At 41.1% G+C, this 13,975-nt stretch overlaps 2 protein-coding genes across 3 annotated transcripts; both read right to left on the bottom strand.

The window, feature by feature from the left end:
* Positions 1-469: 469 nt before the first annotated feature.
* Positions 470-5,246, bottom strand: LOC110988430 (retinol dehydrogenase 7-like). Its single transcript, XM_022251914.2, has 5 exons — positions 4,884-5,246; positions 3,817-4,029; positions 3,358-3,540; positions 2,511-2,648; positions 470-1,832 (listed from the first exon to the last, which is right to left on the bottom strand). Exons 1-5 carry the CDS (start codon positions 5,071-5,073, stop codon positions 1,477-1,479), a joined length of 1,080 nt encoding a protein of 359 aa, XP_022107606.2. The 5' UTR covers positions 5,074-5,246; the 3' UTR covers positions 470-1,476.
* Positions 5,247-8,453: 3,207 nt separating this feature from the next.
* LOC110988383 (retinol dehydrogenase 13-like) lies at positions 8,454-13,756 on the bottom strand. Of its 2 annotated transcripts, none has more exons than XM_022251839.2 (6): positions 13,544-13,756; positions 12,300-12,446; positions 11,360-11,551; positions 10,807-11,091; positions 10,278-10,494; positions 8,454-9,290 (listed from the first exon to the last, which is right to left on the bottom strand). In XM_022251839.2, the coding sequence occupies exons 1-6, from the start codon at positions 13,626-13,628 to the stop codon at positions 9,188-9,190; spliced, it is 1,029 nt and encodes a 342-aa protein (XP_022107531.2). In that variant the 5' UTR covers positions 13,629-13,756; the 3' UTR covers positions 8,454-9,187. The 2 variants fall into 2 exon arrangements, with proteins under 2 accessions (XP_022107531.2, XP_022107538.2); XM_022251846.2 differs by lacking the exon at positions 13,544-13,756 and adding an exon at positions 12,612-12,676.
* Between the last annotated feature and the right edge of the window lie 219 nt (positions 13,757-13,975).

Below are 13,975 nucleotides of genomic sequence, written 5' to 3'. Positions count from 1 at the left end.
AGCTGCAATTTAAGGTATACGATTAGCTCTGTCAATTTAGATACTGGAATATTTAAGTTTTTGTCAGGCCAGTACAAACACTTTCACGTGAATTACGTCTAGCGCTATAGCGGAGGAGTTGTTGTTGTTTTGTTTTAATGGCGCTTTCAGAAACTCAGGTTATTTGCACCAATTATTGTAGTTTATTCATACACTTTATTAATCATCATCACATTACAGAGTTAGGAAAAATGGCCAGTTTTAGAGGCAGGAGGAAACCGGCGTACCCGGAGAAAACCTCCGAGATCGAGTAACCAAATGCACTTAAAGCCTGGGCCAGGCTGGAACTCGAACCCGGGCCTCAATGGTGCAAAGCAAGAAAAGAGCTGCTATGCTAACCCGCTCCCCTTGTGGAGAAACGAATAAAATACAAGTACCTACCCTTTCTAAGCCTCTGTTGATCGCAGTGTGGTAATTTCCTTTAAAATGATTATCATCGATAAATCATTTTACTGCATTTTATTTCAAATCAGTGGTTAATCAGTGTTAAATTTTAGAAAAATGAACAATTTATGGCGAAATTAGTTTCGTTAACAAAGAAGAAAAAGCAAAATATTCTATAAGCTCATGCTTGATATGTGCATTGAGCGGGCTTCGTTCCCTCAGTTTACATAAAACTGGCAGGATTCTGCCGGATTCATTAGCCGCTACCGGTCCTTACTTTCGGAGGACGTCTGTAAGACGTCTGGAGACTACGAATTGGACGGGAACCAGTTTAATGGATCTTGTGGGTACAGGGTATAGGTACGTAACTCGCAAACCATGGCGGACATCGCTTAAGAAATTCCTTACTGATGTATTTGCGTATTTGAGGCATATCATTTGATCAATGTACGACCAACAAAAATTCACAGTTTATTACCATGGTATAACAAAAAGAAACGTCATGTAGCTCTCTCACGTTTTATAGGAGTAGGGTTCCGGACCATGTTATTGTTAGCATTAGAATCAAAAATAAAATGAGCCGTATAATATATTTGAGATATATTTTGAGACAAGGGCCGTATAATAATAGCCATATTAAACTACAGTAAACAGTTAATTGATAGATACAGGTGGTTAACACTTTCCACATCCCTAAAAGGGAATATTTGTGGGTGTGACAAAAACAAAACTTGCTGATATAGAAATCCATTGAATAAACAATGTTAATATATAATTAAGGCTCAATAATTGTTATGATTGATATTACATCAATGCACATGCATTTGTGGTACACTCGTGATTTTCAGTGCAGTAACGACCCCCCCCCAAAAAAAAAGCATAATCGCACCCGGGCTTTTACAGGCTTTTCCTTAGGTTGGCAGACTGAAATTAATTGCCGAATAAGTAATGAGTTAATTGGGTATTTTGCAATTTGTGAGGAACACTGATGTGATTATGAGAACCATCTCTGTTCAAGGTACCGATTACCGGTAGCGTAAAAAGGCCAAAGACCTAGAGTTTACTGTCATCTTTGATCGTATGCGGATTAAGACACTCCAGTTCCTTGTTAAACAATTTGCTGTTGCGAACAAAGAATTCGAAGAGCGGAGTTGGCAAAAACTGAGCCGAACGGACCATCACACCTGCAAACAGACCACACCTATAGCAGGTACTGGGCGCCCTCTCCAATAACGCTGTTGTCACTGTGCGACAAACAGGTGACAGATCCGTGGGAAGAGTTGAGGCGCCATTATTATCAAGCATTGCCTGGAAGTATTCCGGTGTGTAATACTGCTTAAGGTCAGCGCTAAGTTGATCGTTGCACTTCTGTAGATATTGACGCATGCTGTTTAGGTTGGTCACGAGGCCTGTTGAAACATCACATTGTAGAAAAGTTGAAATAGGTATTATAAATATCAATATAACGCGGGTTGAATCCGCGGGCACACCATGCGAATTGGGTTTATCTCGGCTCGTTTATGTGGGCCTGCCGCAGAATACAATGAGCTTTTCTTCCTTCAAGTAAACTTGCGTTTTCCATCGTCTTCATTCAAGACCGCCAGTCAGTGGTGTGTCACGAGTAAAAAAACAAGAAATTAAACAACAAAGATTTGCGTCTTCCAATATTGTAAGACACTGACAAAATTTGGAGCAATTAGCCAGCTACAAGACAGAAAAATTAAATGGAATGCACATGCAAAGAAACAAATCCAGTGACGGATGACAAACAGCAACATTAATTATACGAATAGATCATGCAGACATCAATACGAAATTGGAGAGCAACCAAGTGGAAACAACCATTAAGAAGTTAGGCTCGAGATTGCACCAGGAGAGTCACCCTCCTGAAGACGAACTGAGAATGCTGTTCGGAACGTCGCGTGTGTTCACCATCGGATCTTCTCAGAACCACGCACTCATAGAAGAGATATTTTCTTGTACATCGTGCAACCGCAAACCTAACCTAAGTTAGTACTTCCACCATGCATAGCTTCAAGTCTTATCCAATCATTAGAAATAATCAACAATCTGCTGCTATTTCTCACCAGTTCGGAAGCCTCCTGGATGAATGGTTATCACTTGGATTCCCCACTTCCTTGATTCAAGTCGTAACACATTGCTAAACATTTCGGCGGCCGCCTTGGATATGCCGTAGGCCCCAAACAGCGTCATGTAGAAATAACCTGTTTGTCAGGGAGGTTGCTGTTACCATCACACCCTTCCAAGATCACGCACAAATTCCTCCAAAATCATGTTTACAAGTTCAGTTCTCCGAACACATTATGGCACATTAGGTTCACTTATACACTATTAATAGCCATTTTATTTGCAAGGTCTTTTTACAGAGCACTAAAACTCCCGCTTAGGTTTGAAACTAATAGCAAAAACGATTTAATGGGATATTCTGAAGAAAAAAATGACCAAAGACAGAAAAGCTGAGAGAAAGTGATCAAAATCGCACCCTTGTACGTTTTCAATGGCCCGCTCACACTTCTTACCGCCAAGGCCATTTGTGCGCAGGCGTGCATAATTATGAATTTATTGGTGGAAAGGTCTATTGCTTGGGTTTGACGTAGTTGGTCAAGTTCTTATAAATGTGACTTTCGTACGTGCAGATAATTCAGACCAAACAGTTTCAAGGATTTCTTTCCTTTTGCGTGTTCTGATCAGCGATTCCAGCATTGTGCTGAGGAAAGCTCAACAGTATAATACTCATTTTGATCCCCTTGCAACCTTGATGACTGTTGTCTGGATCAATAAGCAACATGTACTATGTGACTGATGACTTCACGCTTTGTTTATAGGTGCACTTTCCTATGGGGGCCCACGGTCCACTGAACTCATAAGGAGAGTGCACACGTAAACAAAATGTGGCGTCATGGTTTCACGTACTATTTGTACTGTTGATACTGATGACTCGACCTCTGGACTTGCGCAATAGTGGAAGCGTTGCCTTGACAATACGGATCTGACCGAGCAGGTTCACATCCAGATGTTGTTGGATTGTCTCCATGGGCGTGACCTCCAGCCTAGACCAGAGGCAGATACCTGCGTTATTAACCACTCCCCAAAGACCTGCACTGGGGAAGAAACATAATGTTACCAACATGTTGCTGCATTATATTATACATGTGAACGTCACTCACTCATAAACTTCTTCAAAGGAAGATTTATCGGGCATACATTTCAACCAGGCGCTTGCTAGCCGTAAAATTGAAAATTATTTCATTTCCTGTATTGGTAAGCCCATTGGCTGTTTTCATGCGCCTGCAGTGGTCTATCCGGTTATATCTTCGCCTTTGTCTGCAGTTCTCTGTCTTTCTGCTGCTAAGCTGTAGAGTGTCTACCTACCCTCATCTCCAGTGGATTTTGTGATGGTTGCTATGGCTGCGTCAACATCCTCCTGCTCAGTAACGTCCAATGGGATAACACATAATTTATCCGAGCATTCAGCTCTCAGCCGAGAAGCGCCCTCACCGCCTGGAAACAGACAGCCTGCAAAGACCTGAATCCCAAGAGCATCCAAATGCTTTGCAGTCGCATTGCCGAAACCACTGTCACAACCTTAATCGAAAAAAAAAGAACTTCAAACTCGTTAACAAAATCGTTGACGAAATCGCTTGGTTGCCTGCATAAAATAAGTCACCATATAGCCACTGTTTCTTGTGGTCAATCGTGATCAAATCTGGTGTCTTCTTATAGCTCTGCACTCGTTTATCTCTTCTTTCGATTCTCCCAAACAGTACAGGGGTGTAGTCATGGGGGAGGGCCTGGGGCAAAAGCTTGCCCCCCCCAAAAAAAATAGACCACCACAAGCAGCCCCCCCCCATAAGATTCTGGTGCCCCCTTGTGCCCCCATTAGTAAAATCATAGCTAAGCCACTGAAACAGCAGCTATATAGCCAGGCAGGCAGCCAACTCCCCTTTGCGCCCACAAATGCAAACCGGTGTCTGAGTGTGCTTCTCTTGCAGGGGCAAACCTACTTCTTGTCAGAATTTTTTTTCTTTATTAAAGGCGAGTCCTTCGTGTAGGGGGTCGCCAGTTGAGGCACGCCGCCCCACAAAAAGTCTTGAACAAGTTGCTGTTCTTGCATTCTCATACAGTTTAAGAATAAGTTAGAAACTCCACGTAAATGCGCACACTATTTTACTAGTAAATGAATCAGCGACTGATTGGGAATTCGAACACCCCCTCCCACTACTTGGCCCTTGGAACTGCAGTCGATAAAACATCCCACTTGTCATTCTCTATCCAGTGCATAATTTACGCTTGCTTTTAATGTTTGCATTAATTTGTAATGATGGTGAATTAACCTATCGTTGACACACTATATCTCTAATTCTAGAGCTGCCGACCTAAGGAAAGTGTAGTATTATTTCAATGACAGAACTGCTTAGTTTTTTACTGATCACTTTTACCTGTAATGAAGACGGACTTTCCTCTCGGTGGAAGACGTTCAGGCCACGCGCACCTGTGAAGATACAGAACCGCGATAATAAGTACAGCAAGCCCTGTCAGCAAGCTCCACATCGCTAGGTTCCATGCAAACCCAGCGAAACTAAGAAAAGCGAAACAGGCTAAGAGAAAGACTTTGGTGGAGACCATCATTTTGTGAAAAACTCTCTATTGGCGAGAGAAGCGCACTAGAAATTGAGAAGTGTGGGTTGACAAAATGTGTGTTGCGCAGAGTACACTTCCGTATGAATAGTTTTCGTTCAAACCTAGTCAACGCAGGAGGTCAAATTGCATCAAACCATGCATGCATGCGAACACACAACACACTGGAAAGACATCACTGTCGCGACGGGAGCCGACGCGTCGGCTGCCCCTCGGTTGGGCCCGAGAAGCTTTGAACCGTGGCACACTATTGTGTAGAAACGCCTCGCTCAGAGTTTCATTTCATTTATTACTATAGCTGACTGTTGCTTTAGACTAGCATTAATTTCCTGGTAAGTACATGTACGTGTATAGTTACGTAAAACGGAATGTGGAACAACCGGCGTAGATGCAGAAAGGTGGAGAAGCAGGCTATTGAAGCAGATTATGTAGAAGTTCACAATACTGAAGCTGATTGTACCATGGAGGAAGGACCTCCATGATTGTACTGAGGTTTACCACATACGGAAGTTTGAAGTTTGAAGTTAGGTTTCGCTGAAAATAATTAACAAAATATGTAACTATATAAATTTGCAATATATAATATAAGGAATTGAAAAACCACTAATTTTAGACAGGCTTATTATTAAATGGTACTCAAGAGCTAACATTGATGGTTAATACAATACACAATGTCCGCTACAATTACCTCTCATGACAACTAAACCGTTATGGACAAACAGCAAATACAAAGACAGTTGTAAATGCAGGACTACCCCCGAAGGAGCACCAAAAGTGAATCTAATCACTGTCAAATGCTATCCTGGTCACGGTGGTACTACAAACATACAAAACATAAAACCGTGGAGCTATTAAAAAATAGCTCCCTGATAAATAATAGACAAAAGTACTGAGATAAAACCCAGCTAAAGTAGTACTTGTATTAGGCCCTATGTGTTAAAAATAATTCAGACAAAATAAATAGAAGACTGTACGGACGAAACTAGTATAAAGAATTACTGTACACACCCAGTTATGAAATTGTATTCAGATATGGCGCAGTCACAGGAAAATCGATTTCAAATAAGACAAATCCCTTTTAATAGCTCAATGGACAAATTTATTGGTAAAAAAAATTGTGACCTGTTTATACAAGAGTTGAGACCATGGAGGATACTCGCAGTGGTTTCAAAAGGTATAGGACATTCCAGAGACGGGAGAATCCAACAACAGTAATTGTTGAAAGGCATTTATATACTATATAAATACCAAAAAAAAAATAAATAAAAAGATTAATCCAGCTAAATATGACATGTATGAATTTAAAATGATTCACACAAAATTAATAAAAGATTGTACAGACAAGACTGATATAAAATATTGCTCTAAACACCCAATTGTGAAATTGCATTCAGATATGGAACAGTCACAGGAAAATTGATTGCAGATGAGACAAATATATTGCTTAAGAAATTGTGATCTGAGATTGTTTAAACAAGAGATGGGTCCATGGAGGATACTGTCCGTGGTGTCAGGAGGTCGGGCATTCCAGATACGAGGGAAATCCAACAAAGAGTGATTGGTAAAACGGCATTTGTACTACAAACATAAACAAAATTCTAAAACTTTCTAAAAATTCTTTTTGTGCTCACTTCTTTCACGTGTTTCATCCAAGACATTTCCAGGTGACGTCCGCCTGTCCCATGTCAGTGTTAGTATGGCAAAATAAAAAGGGCTATTCTCCATAATTGTTCAGTTCATAAACTTCATGCCCAGTCAGTTCGATTGTTGTTTTTTTGGGGGGGGGGAATCAGGAATGTCTCAGGGCAAAAGTCCAAAGTTAATTCCATCTCCCCAGTGAAAATCCATCTTTGATATAACTATTTGATACTCGTCTGAAAATAAATTCTGTTTTTTAAGTAAATGCTTTGGAATTTTCCTTGCTAAATTTCATTTGTTGGGATATGTAATCACTTTATAACACCTGTTATAACATTTCATGGGAAAATTAGTGTTGTCCGTAACTCTTGTGGAACACTTCCCCTAATACTCTTGATGATACAAGGGACGTCACAATAGGCCTTCCACACCTTACTTGTCACAGAGATTTGTCGAATCGAGTGGAGCTGTGATCCTGATCCATGGCTCGAGAGTCGGAAAATAATGTGAACATTCGTGTATGAGTAGTTGACAACCTCCTTCAAAACCCTACTTTCCATGAATTAGTTGCAACTAATGTTATACCCACTAGGCCTACTACTGTCGGTGCCAGTGTTACGGCGCGTCATGCCTGACACTGGCAGCAGTGCCCATTGGCCGACTGTCAACAACGTGGTCAAGCACAATCGGCATGACCATAGCAGCAACCGGCAACGTTATATGTGGCCTCACCATGATGAGGGACGTTCTCAATTGTTCCGTATCGTCCTAACATTCCGGAACAGTAGAGAAAGATCCGCATCACTTCAGAGCAATTGAAAAAGCTCTGCATCTTGGTTAGGAGCGACGTCCGCTAACCAGTCGGTAGGTTGCGCTTCGCCTTATACATTTTACGTTTTCGTTCTATATGTTTTGCATTTTGGTCTATATTACAACCGGTCTGGCGTCGAGGTGGCGGCGATTCGTCCTATTTATTAGTTTCGTTCTATATTTATCATAGTTTCGTTCAATGTGTATTAGGCCACATGAAAAAAAAATTGTTTAGCGTCAGTGCCTGCCTCAAAAATCTTGCTGCGTGTTTTTCGTTGTTTTTATAAAGTTGTCTTTTCCGATGTCCTTAGCCGTCCCCCGTAGTTTCTAAAACGCCCACACAACCTCGTGCACGCACAAACTGCGACCTGAGTACATGTACATACACTGTCATGTGCACTTCTGTGCACAAGTCTAAAGTGAACATGGCGCTTTCGTTCTGTGGTTGCAGCAGTACGTCCAGATCATACCAAAGTATTTAAAAAAAATAACCTCCTACCTCCTCGTTTTTTTGCAAATCCAACTGATTTGAAACTATTTTTTAAGTGACCTTAGTTTCGTTCCACAGTCTTTTAGTTTCGTTCTATATTTTAGTTTCGTTTTATATTACTAGTTTCGTCCAATATATTATTTCCGTTCTCTAGGCCTATTTATTAGTTTCGTCGTTTATATATGAGTTTTGTCGTATATTATTTATTAGTTTTCGTCCGATATATCTATCACCTTTGTCCTTTAAATGTACTTTTGTCTTATATCATGGATTGGTTTTCGTTCTATATGTACTTCTTTCGCTCTTTATATATTTGTTTCGTTTTAAATTTAGTTCACTTTCGTCCTATATATTAGTTTCTTCATATCTATTATTTTCATTTTATTATTTTTTTGTAGGCCTACTAATAAAGTCAGAAAGGGTGTCTCATAGATAAGGGGCAAAACTGTACGACCGAACCATACTTTAATAAGCTTCTTCATCGAGTGGCAAAAGATACCTTAGAACTCTTTTTTTCTAGGCATAGGCTACACCTTTTGTGGGAAGCACAATTAAAGGTCAACTAGAGAGTAACAACTTGATACGGATATAAAAATCACCGAGATACAATGTGGATTGGATCCGAAATCATGCATATTCATTTACAGTAAAATATCAAAACAGTGAGATTACCCTTTACACCGGCACGGCTCCCCTACATATCAACAAATTTTTATACAGCGCTCCTACGTATACAGCTCGATACTGCCATTTCAGTGCACATTAACTGTCTCTGCCCTAACAGGTACCCATTTTTACTCCTGGGTGAAGAATGACAAGGGGGAATTAAGTGACTTGCCCAAAGTCACATCATGTAACCGGGAGCAGAACCCCTGACGCTGCGGGTTAGCCAGTCACAAACCCGACTCCTATAGTATTTGTCTCACCTTCAGAGACATAGCGGTATAAGGACAGGAGCTCTGGGTTTCATTTCCCAAAATCAATGAGCCTGCTCCCGGATCAAAGAGAAAAATATTCAACCTACTAAATAGGCGCATTCGTACGTTAATAATTCAAATGCCATTTCCTTGTCTGAAAAAAATTCAAAACGTACGCAAAACATGTCTATTTTTTTCAAATAACAATTGGATTCATCGATCACATCCAAGACAACCAAGTAATCGTTTTCTATTTTTCATGTAAGCCGACCATCTCCACACTCAGATCCCAGAGTCTCCGTGCCGCGTCATCATCCAGTGCATGTTGAGAAGGTTCCTTCGGTGCACAGTCGCTATAAGGTAGAAAAGTGGAAAGAGAAATGATGGGAATCGTTTCATTCAGGTCGCCATTTCGAAAAGTGTATTTCTCTGAGTGTCAGTACTTCCCTGTCATACTCTTCAAATTCTTAATACAACTGATATCTTGCATTCAATAAAGATATGAATTGAAACGCGGCAGCAATTTCGCACCAAGCGTCCATACACAGTGACAGGAGGCACTACCTGTTTGCCAACTTGAATTTCACATTGCCTGACTGGAGAATGCGAATTCAGGAAAGTTTCATCCCGGTATGTCAGGGGATCCACTTTAAAGAGGTAAAGTCGACAAAGCTATATTGACATGTGGAAGCTATTTTTCCTACTTGTATGAACCACAGCCGTCCACAAAAACTGAGAAAGTTGAAATGAAACTGATAAAGTGTGATTCCACTCAGGCTGGAGATGCCCGTATATTTTGGCGGGCTTTTCAGTATCATTCAAGTTTCGTCTAAATTCCCTCGTTAAAATCAAAGAAATGTGTTCTGAATGGAAAAATACTTCCCAATTACATAAAAAAATCTATTTTTATTTTGCATAAATAAATATGTGTGTAAATGTCACTCAATCACGTTACTGTCACGTGACTTGAGCTTGCCAGTTTAGCCTTCCAACCCACCTGAGCAAAGGGTCAATTACAACTGATCAGTATGGCAGGTGCACGCATGCCTTGCTCGTATCCACCGTGACAGACACATCGGCTCATAACCTCAGATGTATAATCAATTCGAGTTCTCATCTGAGAGAATTTGTTAGTCGGAAAGCCCGAGGTTAACACTTACGTGGACTGATTATGGCAGAAGGTGACCTGCCATGCATTTCACAAACTGCGCCTCCGTGTATCAATCAAAATTATGATAGACATGCACCCTTGGGATAGGACTATGAGAGTGAAGCATGCAAACGTGACAGGAGGGTAATTTTAGAAGACATTGCCTGGTGTCTCTTATCTCTGCACGTACCTGAAGTATAGTCCTGACGTGTTAAGAAGCTCCGGAGTTACTGCACAGTGGATGGTTGTCTGGGCCCCTTGTACAGCATTCTTGAACATCCACATGATCGGTGTGAAGCGCAGCACGTTGACGGCACGAGCTGCCAGACTACCTGATTCCATCATGTGACGACCCAGTTCAGTTGCTACAACACCTGGATGCACAGCATTCACGGTCACCTCAAACTCTAGATATACATCCAAGAGATTTGTCAAATTAAAGTGATTTGACAGACACAATATTACTCTGGGAAAGTAATTTTGGTGTGTGTACTGCCGTCAAGGGTGTCGGGGAAACAGCAATGAAGCAAAACGGGTCGTGACGGTACCTGGAACATGTCATCCATTCCTACCGATTCTTTGAACACAAAAACAAATTCATTTATTCGTTTAAGAAAAGTAATTAATTTTCTTCACTGTGAATCAGTAAAAACCAAAATCAGTCACTTTGCTAACCCGAGTTACAGTAGTTGAGTGTTTTTAAAAGAGGTGATTAATACCATTAATTTTCAGGCGTCTGCTGAGTTCCCGTGTAAACAACACATTAGCCAGTTTGCTTTGTCGGTAGGCCTTTCTCCTGTCATATCCTTTGTTCATGTGGATGTCGTGCCAGTCTATCTTGCCATAGGCGTGAGAAAGGGAGGAGACATTGATGATGCGGGCTGGGGTGGATGACTTGATGAGATCTAGCAGAAGGTTGGTTAGGAGGAAGTGACCCAGATGGTTGACACCAAACTGCATCTCGAACCCATCCTCTGTCTTCCACTCTGGACACATCATGATTCCTGTGCGATGTATGACAGCATTGGTCAAATCTCACCACATGCATGGCATGTACCTAAGGTACCCAATCAACGTTACACAATCATTATGCAGGCTTTCAATTAAAGGCAACTTTTCTTCTGATTCTCTGTAAAAAGTAAGGCCATTTTCCCCATATCAATTTACAATCGTAAAATGAAGTTAATTTTGGGTTTTGACATTTGCAGAAATGTTTCATCATTCCACTGAAATTGTTTTCGTATTCCTCTGCAATATTTGATAGAATTTTACCTGCATTGTTAATGAGAATATCTAGCCTGGACTCTTCTGTTTTGATCTTCTCTGCACACTCTCTCACTGAGGCAAGGGAAGCCAAGTCTAGTTTGACCACAGTCAGATTTCTGTTACCAGTGTCTTCTCGGATCTCTGCGAGGGCAGCCTGTGCTTTGGCCAGATCACGGCACGCTAAAATCACCCGGGCACCTATCAATAAAGTTAACAAGACAAGGCTTGTTTATATTTGCGATTATTCATGTTTTATCATTTACAGAATTATGTGGTATTTAATTTTAATGAACCAATATTCCATTAGCCCGTTGCTGCACTTTTCATAATACTTGAACAATTTGCAATGAAGCCACGGGGAGTTAACAGGAAGGGCCGAAGAACAGGAAGGTGTGACTCATTCCCAGGGAAAAGCACTCATTGGTAATAGACTAAAGAACGATGGACACCAGAAAGGTGTCACTTCTATCCAGTTTCTTCAACTTCCCTTTTTTACTTTTCCTTTTTATTGGTTTAATTTCGAGGAGAGAAGAGCACCTTCTCCCTCTACAGCTGCAATAGCTACATTCATGCTAGCATTTGGACACCTAAACATATCCACCGAATAGCAGTAGTATAATTTGGCATATTTTGGTCTGTGTTGACCTCAATGCACAATTGGAACTCGCACCTGTAAGACACTTCCGGATAACGAGCATTAACCATGAATATTTGGCAAACAGCACATGAACCAATTCACCTACGCAGTTGGCTTTACACAGAGTTTTTCCAACTGTTCTTCGTAGAATCTTTCACACAAACATGAACTTGCAGGTTGTAGCCAATTACCAAGAACCGAAGACGAAGTTTGTGATTAATCTATTGCACACATCGTACCCCACGTGCAGAAAGCATAAATTAATCTTTTCTGTTTGGTGTACTTTTTTGGATAATCGAGCAGACCTACCTCTCCTGGCCAGATCTCTGGCTGTCTCCTTGCCTATGCCAGTATTTGCCCCGGTGATGAGGACGGTCTTACCATTTAGACGAGCCTTGCTGTAGCACCATCCTCCTGCGAGATACCTTCGCAGTAACCATAGCAGCGTCCCTCCAACTGACGATTAAGCAGCCACAATATAAGGATTAACTTTTGAGGGAAACAGTATTGGCAAATTTGCTCTTTCAAGCACTGGAATAGAGCAGGAACATGTTAGACTTTAATACCAGTTCGACAAATAATTGCGAGCAATATTTGGGGATAATTTGGAGGACAACCCACCCCAGTATTCCGACTTAAGATTCGCTCTATCGCCAAACATATGGTTCAGTTCAGTGCGTCCTTAGAAACTATTGTTACATGCACAATTACCATGAAGAAAGGAGCGGATTATCTTGGAAACAACAGTACATACAAAATTCGGCGTACGTTGGCACTAATCTTGGCTCGTTGTGTTGAAGCAATTGCAACGTCGATGGCGAGTTGTGAGAAAAGGAATGCATAAAAGTTCAAACAAGTGGACTTATATCCGAAAAGAAATTCCATTTCGCTTTCTGCGAACCTACAGTAGAAAAGCCACAGTGCTTTCAATACAGGACTGCGAGCAGTTGCTGATAGGGTCAATCATCAGGACAAATACACATATGCAACAAGGTATGAGACGGAGAGAACCCCCCCTGCTTTGTGTTGGTCATTGTCTCGCACTGTCGCAGGAATCTGGGGAATTCCTTTCAGATATCTTGGGGGGATGTGTTAAGTAACAATAGTCTGGAATGTGTACAGGGATTGGACATGTTGGGGGGTACCCCTCGGTCTCATTTCTTGCTGGGTATACAAATACTGACATCTGATATATGAAATACTTTGAATGGTAGTGTCTGAAAGGTTGGAGAATAAAAGGAAACGACTAGAGTTATTACTTAATAAAACAACACAGCTATACCCAACTTACTTTGACAAGCAGGAAAGCCGGCATTAAGCTGTGTGTGTGAGGTATGCCTTGGACCACAGTTGAACTTAAAATTATCTCAACTCACACGGTGTATTATGAAGTTTTATATCCCTGAAGGTAGTGTGGAGTTGCGCCTGCATTCCACCTCACTGCCTAAGCACTTTTGTATTGTGTATTAGATCGTCATTTATCTTTTCCTAAAGCAACAAGTTTTAGAGCCTTCTACTCTGTAAAAGGGAGACTAAGATGACTTTCGACTTACCAACAATAAGGGCGCCAAGAACAGGACTAACCCCAAACATTGCAGTATCATCTCCGGCAGCCATTACTAGTAGAATATACAACATAAAACGGATATGCGACCACTACGACATGTGAATGAGGCTGCTCTGTGAAGTGAGTGCGTTGATCCCGAGTATTTAATGCTGGACTCAGATAAGTAGACTTGTTCTAAGTCCTGTGAGAGGTCTAAGTGACGCGGACTAAGCAGTATACATGTACATGTAGTATTCCTCTAAGTGAGGAAATTACTTGTTAAGCTTTCATTTTGTCTAGTTTCTGATTGAATTTATTCATTTGAAATGAGTTCGGAAATTTCACGTGACTAAGCAATAATTGAGTGCATAAAGGCAATATTAAAGATAATTTTCATGTACATGTGTATCCAGACACACCGAGGGTATCATACAGAGAC

This window comes from Acanthaster planci, linkage group LG01 (assembly GCF_054643075.1).
Source record: "Acanthaster planci isolate LZ-2023a linkage group LG01, COTS_SCS, whole genome shotgun sequence".
In the NCBI taxonomy this organism is placed as follows: domain Eukaryota; kingdom Metazoa; phylum Echinodermata; class Asteroidea; order Valvatida; family Acanthasteridae; genus Acanthaster; species Acanthaster planci.
The sequence above is the reverse complement of the archived record's forward strand: the minus strand, read 5'-3'. Positions and strand labels throughout refer to the sequence as shown.

Excerpts from the sequence above, each read along its gene's own strand:
- LOC110988430 (XM_022251914.2), bottom strand. The coding sequence starts at position 5,073 with ATGATGGTCTCCACCAAAGTCTTTCTCTTAGCCTGTTTCGCTTTTCTT. Across the intron at positions 3,541-3,816 it reads AAAATCCACTGGAGATGAGG|GTCTTTGGGGAGTGGTTAAT; the intron begins GTAGGTAGACAC and ends TCCCCAGTGCAG. Across the intron at positions 1,833-2,510 it reads TCCAGGAGGCTTCCGAACTG|GCCTCGTGACCAACCTAAAC; the intron begins GTGAGAAATAGC and ends ATGTTTCAACAG.
- LOC110988383 (XM_022251839.2), bottom strand. The coding sequence starts at position 13,628 with ATGTTGTATATTCTACTAGTAATGGCTGCCGGAGATGATACTGCAATG. Across the intron at positions 12,447-13,543 it reads TCTTGGCGCCCTTATTGTTG|TTGGAGGGACGCTGCTATGG; the intron begins GTAAGTCGAAAG and ends CTTAATCGTCAG. Across the intron at positions 11,092-11,359 it reads TATTCTCATTAACAATGCAG|GAATCATGATGTGTCCAGAG; the intron begins GTAAAATTCTAT and ends TACATCGCACAG.